Source organism: Akebia trifoliata, chromosome 4, assembly GCF_017979445.1.
Source record: "Akebia trifoliata isolate Shusen 1 chromosome 4, ASM1797944v1, whole genome shotgun sequence".
NCBI classification, from domain to species: Eukaryota; Viridiplantae; Streptophyta; class Magnoliopsida; order Ranunculales; family Lardizabalaceae; genus Akebia; species Akebia trifoliata.
Genome location: NC_141378.1, coordinates 4,251,672 through 4,261,369, shown reverse-complemented (window position 1 = coordinate 4,261,369; position 9,698 = coordinate 4,251,672). Strand labels below are relative to the sequence as shown.

Sequence of the window (9,698 nt, the reverse complement as noted above, 5' to 3'; positions counted from 1 at the left end):
AAGACAATAAATTATTAATAAAAAAAGATTTGAAAGGTTGTAACATCTTTTATACTTAATGTATCATATTTGTTGCTTTGAAATTTCAAGAAAAACTTTTCTTTATAAATCTTACCCTGTTGTAGACTTTTAGTGCTACAAGCTTTGTGTTACTAATGAATTTTGTCCATCACTATTCTATGTTAGTCATTTCTTTTTATTCTGGATTCAACGTGTTTTTTAACATGTTGATAGGAATCTTGATCGTTGTTCCTGGCATTTCACACTTATTAAACAAGTTTGTTATCACCTGGACGAAGTGTCATCTTAACAAACTCCTTTGAAGAATAATGTTGAAGAGATTTTGGGGACTCTTGGACTCGAATGGAAGCGGGGAAGAATCAAATTAAAAGCCTCAGCCTTCTTTGATGATGCCAGGGCATAATCCGGAAGTTCAACCTGTGAGAGTATTTGTAACTTGTAAGTGCTTGGCTTCCCTATGAAGATGATCTTAGTAAAGGTAGTATCGTGATGCTCGACCATGTAATTCTATCCTTTTGTATGTGACTATTAACATAAAAAATTAATCAAAATTATGTAACTTATTTATTAGATTCAGTCCCATTGGCATAACTAAGTTATAAGGATTCCACCCTTACTAAGTGTTCTTGGGCTCATCATGTGCCATCCAAAAATTTGATTCGATGCTTTAGGGTTGTAGAGGACAAATTTATATGAACATTGAAAAAAAAAAAAAAAAAAATCCAAAGAACACAAACCACAACAATCTATGATTATAACTTCACCAAAAAAAAAAATAAAAAAAATACACAAATAAAGAACAAAATAAAATAAAATATGACAAACCAATTAAATTCACACAAACATCACCTCAAATTAGAATTTGATCTTTCGTACATAGGTTTTTTTTCCCGTATAATCACATATGTTTTGTTCTGTTTAATAGGGTAATGAAGGAAACCAGTCATTCTTCATAATATCTGAAGCCTGGTTGCAATGGGTATCAAAATGTACAATCCTCAATTACTAACCTAGGTAGTTTCATTTAGGTGGTGTCAATGGATAGTTGGAAATTTGAATCCGATTTGAATTCAAATTTGAAAATTCAGATATTATCCAAAATTTTTGGATATCGGATTCAAACTCGAATAATTTTATATATTCGAATCCTTATCGGATACGGATTTGAATATTAACATTTTGAATCCGATAATATCCAATTCAAAATAATATATAATATATATTATTTTATTTAATTTATTTTTATATAAATAATATATATTATTTGATTTGATTTATTTATTATATACATAGTATAATATATAATAGGTTTTTTAAATAACAAAAATTCAATTGGATAAGGATAAATTATATATTTTTTTAATATACAAATTATTCGAATTCTTATTGAATATTATCCAATATTCGATAGGATAATCAGATTCAAATTCAGATAGAACTTTAGAATATCCGTCGGATTCAAATTTGAATTCGGATATCAAATAAAAATTTTTGGATTCGAATTCGGATACTACTTTATCCGAACCGATAAGCATCCGATGGCAGCCCTAGTGTCATTTCTTGTCAATTTTTGGCAATGATATCTGTTTAATATCTAGAAATTACAAATAGACCCATCATTCTTATAGAAGTATAATCTCAAGCATGATCTATATACAAAATGACACCTTTGGACAGACTGGTTAATGTACAGCCCTTGCATCGAATTTCTGAAGAGAGTGAAGGGCATATGCACGCCACCACGTCCCTATCTAGATGTCCTCGTGTGTCTCCCACTGAGGTCACTCCGGCATTAATGTTTTTTAAAAGGTTAAAATCTAGATTAATACTCGGTGGGGACACAGGTGACATCTTGATAAGCTGGTGCGCGTATGCCATGCGTTTTTATACGAGTAAAATGCATCTATGGGCATGCGCGTCATCAGGTCAAGGTCTCCTCTGTGTGTCTCGTTGAGGTCACTCTACCACGATTCTAAAATCTAGAGATATTTATCCCCCACAGACCTAAGAGTTACATTTTTATAACAAAAACTCTCTTGGAGTTATCACAACTTTAAGGGAACCTTACTTTATGAATTTTGTTACCCAACAAACCTCAATTTATCAACTTCGTTATCGAGCAAACCTTAGAGTGGGATTCCCATCATAAAATTTAAATTTAATGTCGATATTCTAACTACAAAGTCTTCACTTGGTCAATACTTGACTGACGTGTTAGGGACATGGAACCATAGATCTAATTCTTCGGGATACACAAATGCATGTCTTTTATGGAGATTTGCATTTGTGTATCACAATAGAATAGATCTACGGTTCTATGTTCGTAACATGTCAGTTGAGTATTGATCGAGTGAAGACTTTCTAGTTAGAAAATCATTATTCTAATTTGTTACTTAACATACCTTGAAGTGGATTCTAATGACATGAATTTGTGCCATAAAACATGATCTAATACCACAGGGTTATAAAGGACAAAATTTTAAGAACTTCTAAAAACAAAGTGAAAAAAGAATTAATTTTCACTGTTTAGTTTTAGTTTTAAATTTGGGATTTCACTAACTATCCATTTCAACACTTACGATCAATCTCAACAAAGGTCCTTTTTTAAAAAAAAATTTTTTTTTTTTTTTTTCTGTTAAATCTACATTTTTTCAAGAAATTTAGAAGGTTGTGTGTTTTAATAACTAATTTGATAATTATATGAGCCCAACGACCTTTAGTAAGATTTCAAATCTTTCTAAATTAGTCAGAGTAGCCTAATTTGTAAAGTAGGATTTGTTTAAGTAACAAACTTGATAAAGTAAAGGAGTTTTTGTAATAAAATTGGAATAGATAGATCTGCTCAATAAATCTATTTAGTGATGGTACAAATATTCAGGCATACAAATGATAATTTGCAATCAATTTGCCTCTAATGGCGACATTCTTTGAAAGTGCATCATGTAAGAGTGCTTATAAATGCTTGGTGTATTGGTGAAGGATCAAAATTTGTTTCAATGAAACATTTAAACTTGCTAATCTTCGCAAAAGTGTTTACAGTGGTTATTCAGGATGAATATAGGATTTACTTGGTAAAAAATTTCCAGAACTGATAATCTTGGTGATTAATTGATACGAGGACGATATTTACTAGGTGGATAATGCTAAAGTAACATTGTGGGGACATATCATGGGGGACATTTCTGATGTGGATATGTGTCATAATCATAGATTTTTTCATCGAGATCTAACTCGTATACCTAAATCACCCTTAGAAATAATACCCAGCTCTCTAGGGTTCATGATTTAGATAAGATTGTATGTAATTCGCTTCATAGAATGATTTGAAATTGGATGATCATTGAACTCTTAAATTTAAATAGAATGATGTTTTTACCTTGTTTGTGTAGTAGTCTCTCAATTGTTATAAAAAAAAAACAAAAAACAAAAAACTGCTACAGAGGATTTGTTATATAACCCTTTTTTCCATGATTAAGACAACGCTAAGTTGAGAAGACAAAAGAAAAGAAAATGTCTTTTTTTTTTTTGTTTTTTCTTATCTGGTCTGAGTCGTGAACCCTAGATGGTTGAGGTGTTATTTATGATATTTTTAGTATTTTTACCTTACAAAGATCATAAACTCCAAACACCCAAGCAGGCTTAGGCCGAGACATTGTTATTTGGGCTGGATGAAGCGATGAGTAGAGGGTTTGGGCTAACATATTGAGGTCCGATTACGATCGGCTCGCTTAGGACAAAACAGGTCCGTAGATCTTTTTACGAAAGGTGCGCATGGTATCTGGTTGATGTTAACCTACGCACTGTGCGTCATATTCATGTACGCGAAAGACAAGCGAGAAAACGAAACCCAGAGAAGAAAAAATCCTACTAAATTTATCAGAACTCAGCTAAATTTAGTGAAGTGAAGTGAGAGGAGAAAATTTTTCACCAGAAATGGCGCATTCGTGTGTCTCCACATCAGCTTCAGCTCTCAGATTCAGTTCTCATGTCTTCTCCTCAAACCCTAGCCCTCTCTCTGAAACCCAGAAACTCTATCTTCCCATAAAACCTCTTCATTCAAGGTATTTTACCTCTCCTTCCTTCCTCAGATTTCTTCCAAAAAGTTCTGTTTCTGATAATTTTTCTATTAACAGGGACTCGAGAAGATCTGTCTCGAGAAATGGAAAGATTTCTTCTCCGAAGGCTTTCAATTCAGATGGACTTGGGTCGCAGGAATGGAGTTCGCGACAAGGGATTTGGTCTATTAGGTTTAAGAAATTTCTTACTTTATTCCGAGCTCTTTAGTAAAATTTAGTGTTCGTTGATTTGAATTTTCTATGTTTATCGAATCTGAGGATTGTTTAATCGATTATTGTTATAGAGATGATTTGAAAGTTCCTTCTTCGATGTTCTTCCCTTCTTATGCTCAAGGAGGGCAAGGGCCGCCACCAATGGTACAAGAGCGTTTCCAGAGTGTTATTAGTCAGCTCTTTCAACATGTAAGATTTTTTTTTTTTCCTAATTCTGAAACGTAGTTTATTAATAACTTTTTAGTTATCGAACCCTTGATTGACTGAGATTTTAGAGAATAATACGTTGTGGGGGAGCCGTCGATGATGACATGGCAAACATAATTGTGGCTCAGCTTCTCTATCTTGATGCCGTGGATCCTAACAAGGTTTGTTCAGTCCTTTTAGTTTAATTATTGAAATTTTTTTAACTTGATTTTTGTGTAAGAGATTAGTCTGATTGAAATCTTAATTGGCATAGAGACATTTGTTCTAGTGCTTTTATGCATGTAGCCCATTGTATAGTTGAGAGTTTTCAAAGATTGAGGAGCTTAAAGCTCTTATATGCTGTGATACCAGAAGGGTAGCAAAGTTTATTTGTCTTAGACACGAATTTCATCAATTTTCCTAATATCCCTTGCGTTCATCCTACTTTCTTGAGGATGAAATCTTGTTTTCAATGCCTATGCCATTCCCAATCACTCATTCGTAATGTATTATTGGTGATAAACATCTGTAGGCACAAGGAAGGGTCATTATCGTCATTAACAGTGCCTTTATCCAACCATCTGGGGTTGTAGACATGAATCCTCGTTGCCATTCAATCCAGTTAGAGCTATATCTTCTCTTAAATATCTAATATGACTTCACTTATTTAAACAAGAAAGTTCTTTACTTATTTTGGGTTTTATTTATTTATTATTATTATTCTTTTGTTTCTCTATTTATTTTTGTCTTACTTTATGTGTTGTTCTAACGTTTATGGATAGGTAAGACTTTAAGAGTTTATGTAAGGCAAGCATGTGAGGTAGGGAAGGCAACAAATTAGTCTTCTTTTCAGTGTCTCAATAGTTTTTAAAACATAGACCATTAAGATTTGTTTTATCTTTTGAAAAGAAAAAAAAAATGAATGGTGATCACTGACACCATCCAATATGAAAAAATGAGGACTGAAGGTGGCTCTTGCCAAGAGGCACTGAATAGGGCCACTGACACCATCCAATATATGTTGTTTTTTAATTTTATACTTAGGGCAAGCCAAGGGGGTTGGTGGGTGGTGGCTATTTTTTCTGGATAGGAAATAGATCTGGTTTGAAAAAAGGGAAAAATAGAGGAGGAGGTGGAGTAGAGCAGACCATCCAAGAAGAAAGAAAAGAAAAAGCTTCAACGATCCATAAAAAACAAGCAAAAGGAATGCACAAAAACGAAGAAATCCTATGAAGAACCCCTCTCTACTAACATAATCCCACCCAAAGAGGAAGTTCAAAATATGAAAGCTCTAAACTCCATAAGGAGTTCACGCTAGAAATACAATGAGCCTCCCTGGAAATTTATGATCAATTTGAGGACTCTCATCTCCTTTCTTTCCCCATCCTAGTCCTTTCCTTCCAAATTTCCCAGCATATTGAAAACGGAAGGATGCTCCATGAAAATTTCTTCTGTGATCTGAAAGGATTAGAAGTCTAACCTTAAAATACAAGGATATCCGATTTTTGGAAATCTCATTTATGCAAATGGGGAGCAATAAGCAATAATTAATGTTTGTCTTTTAGAAGATGACAGCAATTTATTAAAAGACTTAACCAGAAAGGAACTATTCCGACTTTTGGTCCACACTTGAGTGTCGTCTTGTGAGGCACAATTGGGATTTTAGAAGAGTTGCTTAGCCGGTGAGAATGGATTTTTACCTACTTCTATTGTATCTACATGTACAGGCGTTGCTAAGGTAGCAACCTGGCATCTTCTAGTATTTACGGCTTTAGGAGAGAGAATTCAAATTTCCCATTAGAAATTATAGTGAAGCAATAAGGAATTATATAATGTGCTGCAAAAATTGTGCCTTTTATGGGTCATTATTTTTTTTTTCTTTAATATTGGTGAAAAATTATAAACTTTGGAAATCCAGATCAGACTTTCAGGTTGTGCTCACGTCTTATTGAAATTTTAATATTATATTTTCTTTCTCTGTTGCATACGATTAGATAATCCTCCTTTTGTACATAGGTTCCCTACATTTTATTTTCATTTTTATTACTCCCAACAATTAAGATATGTGGAAGAACATTGAGCATTATTTTATTCCTCTGATTCTTTTTTGAATAGGATATTGTCATGTATGTGAACTCTCCTGGAGGATCTGTTACAGCTGGTAAATATATTGTTTTGGTTGGAAATTCTGAACATGTTACTGGTGCCATTTGTATCTAACTTGTGTGCATCCTACCCTTTTAGGTATGGCTGTATTTGATACCATGAGGCATATAAGACCTGATGTTTCCACAGTATGTGTTGGACTAGCAGCCAGGTAAGAATATTCATAGTTAAAGCAGTCCGTCCTTTAGTGTCTGCCGTAGCTTTACATCCTTTATTGTTCCCCTGGATTTACCCTCATAAGATGCACCACTCCCAGTTCGCAACACCAAAATTATATTTTTTGAAAAAAATTGAATTCTACATCTTACAAAGAATGTTCAGTGGGTTCCAAGAAGGGAGCCTTTCTCATCCAACCAATCGGTCAGTTCCTAAAGATGGTTTATTCCATTTATTTCTGGTCATAACTAAACTAGATCTGCTAGGAATCCGAGCCAGAACAGCTGCAAAGATTCTGTGCAATTTATTATTGATCATGGCTCTTAAGAGTCCCAGTACTTCCATATATATACTTGTGCCAGTATGTGTCAAGTGCTATTGTTCTTGCATATGTAACTGAAATGATTGTTTTTTGTGATATAACTGGCTCTGACTACTTTTCATGTTTGTCTTTCAATTCCTAAAATAACAAAGTGTTTCTGAAACATATTTGCAATGATTTTTAAGGCATTCAAATTTTTCGATAATTTTCCTACATGAATAGTCAGTTTTAACTGAATTATGTTTATTGCAAAGTCAAAGATTTGTATCCTGATGCAGTTTTGCTGCTACCTATTCAACAGTCTATTTGTTATCTATAAATTGGTTATGACGTTCATATATACATGTTTCAGGACTTGTTGCTTGTACTGTTTGTTTGTTGATATATTTCTACATAGTTGGTTATGGTGTACTTAATTATTTGCTATAGCACGTCAATCAACTGACATCAGGTACCAATGCTTGTCTCTTAATGAACAGTATGGGGGCTTTCTTGCTTAGTGCTGGGACCAAGGGTGAGCCCACTCTTACTAGATCAAGTGATAGAAATTTTATTGTGTTAATGTTTTTCTCTTGATTTTGCTTAACACGTTCTTTTGTTTGTGCTGCTCACCATCCTTGTCAACGAAGGAAAACGATTCAGCTTACCAAACTCAAGGATAATGATCCATCAACCTCTTGGTGGGGCACAAGGTGGACAAACCGACATAGATATCCAGGTATGACTCTTCTTTATCTCTCTATTCCTTCTAAGGGTATCTCAAATTCCATGGCAAATTCCTCCATAAGTTCATGTACAAGTTAGAATTCTCAAATGACGTGTCTACATGTACAATCTACTTTAAGGTCTTTTTAAAATCTAATCTCGTTGATCAGACATAGAAGATGGTGCAGTCATCATCATTGAAGCCTTCATTTCAAAGATTTGGTGTCAGCTAAATGAATCATGTTTCTCCATTCAATTTTTTCCTTAGGTGCATCTTCTATTATTGAAAGAGTGTTCATGTCCACTTTCGCTATTTTAATCCATGTTCTTTTGGGTCTTCCTCATGCTTTTTTAGAACCTTCAACTTACAGATTCTTTTTAACTGGTCTGTAATCGGCCTTCGTTGAATGTGCCCAAACCATATATTGCACCCTTTTGCATTTTCTGAAAAATATTACATGAATTCATTGGCTCGTTACAATAAATCAAATTGATTTTGGCTTTGTTACAACTAGATGATTGTAGCCATCATAGTACTTGATTCTTTTTCCTCCATTCTTATGTTTCTTATAAATTTTGTTGTTTCTGCCTTCTAATTGTTGCTTCCCAGGCAAATGAGATGCTGCATCACAAGGCTAATTTGAGTGGGTATCTCTCTTATCACACCGGCCAAAGCCTAGAAAAGATTAATCAGGATACAGACCGTGATTTTTTTATGAGTGCAAAAGAAGCGAAAGAATACGGACTCATAGATGGTGTTATTGTGAGCCCTCTAAAAGCTCTTCAGCCACTTACTGCAACAGCTGATCAGTAATAAGCAGTCTTGGGTTTGTCGGTTTCTCGCACTACTTACTATTTCCTATCTCATGGTCATCTTGAAGAGCTATAGGATGAATAATCATGATATTATTCTGCGTCCTTTTTAATGGTTTATGATGGATGCATTTTGCACACTGTAGGCAAATATGAGCAGTTCATTTTAGTTTTGCTGTTTTCTACCATTCAATATAAGACATGAGAAACAGATAAGATTTAAGATTAAGTGTGAAGCTTCTAGAGTCCAATCTCATACTGAAACTGCTTGAGCATACACCCTGGATATGTCGCAATATATAGATATAACAAAACCCATAGCGTCTCTTCTCTCAAATCTTTGGATGCTTCCTCTGATTGGGAAAAAATTCTCCACTGGGCGTAGCTTGGGTTCTACTGTCTAACGATATGAAATTTAACCTCATTGCATCATAAAACCTAGTTTGTTCTATTCTTCCTCTTTAACAAGTCCTTGGTACTCTTCTTCATCCACCCTTACGGCAGATCAAAGAGAATGAGGAGACACTAACATGCTACTGTTGTTCCACAACGCAAATAATTTAAATCCACTATTCAGACCTGGCTATCAGCATTCGATTTAATACTGTTTTACTAGTATCTTATTTTAATGGATTGATCTGTTTAAAATTCTAGGGTCATGGTCAAAGTATATGTGCCTGTTAAAACATATTGTCCCATTGTTGATGAAATAATTCTTTGGGCTTGCTCGTTGTGTTAGATAATTTTTGTTTGTTTACTTCACTAGATTGTTTGCTTAAAGTTGGACTTTGTTTGAATGCATACTATTGGAAATAATAAGATCTGAACATGTTTTCAATCCTACTAATTGAACCAAAACCCTCGTGGCTTTGATTCAGGGAAAAGATTTTCAGGTCAAGTTCTGTGTACTTTAGATTGAGATCCCTGTGTGGATGAGAACAGGACATGGTCATTATTTGATGGGATCGGCAGGATCAACCATATTTGTAGGTGATTTCATAAATGTAACACTGCTGGGACTCTTTATCATAACCAGTAGA

General features: G+C 34.2%; 1 protein-coding gene across 1 annotated transcript; it reads left to right on the top strand.

Moving 5' to 3' along the window:
- The first annotated feature begins 3,825 nt into the window (after positions 1 to 3,825).
- On the top strand, positions 3,826 to 8,909 carry CLPP5 (nuclear encoded CLP protease 5). The gene is made up of 9 exons (XM_086438575.1): positions 3,826 to 4,082; positions 4,155 to 4,268; positions 4,382 to 4,499; positions 4,586 to 4,678; positions 6,612 to 6,657; positions 6,741 to 6,813; positions 7,620 to 7,654; positions 7,770 to 7,858; positions 8,456 to 8,909. Exons 1-9 carry the CDS (start codon positions 3,955 to 3,957, stop codon positions 8,657 to 8,659), a joined length of 900 nt encoding a protein of 299 aa, XP_086294701.1. The 5' UTR covers positions 3,826 to 3,954; the 3' UTR covers positions 8,660 to 8,909.
- Positions 8,910 to 9,698: the final 789 nt, after the last annotated feature.

Bases quoted from the DNA above. Each gene is read 5' to 3' on its own strand.
- CLPP5 (XM_086438575.1), top strand. From the start codon at position 3,955: ATGGCGCATTCGTGTGTCTCCACATCAGCTTCAGCTCTCAGATTCAGT. The intron at 4,083-4,154 runs GTATTTTACCTC...TTCTATTAACAG, and splicing joins ATAAAACCTCTTCATTCAAG to GGACTCGAGAAGATCTGTCT. The intron at 4,269-4,381 runs GTTTAAGAAATT...TTATTGTTATAG, and splicing joins CAAGGGATTTGGTCTATTAG to AGATGATTTGAAAGTTCCTT.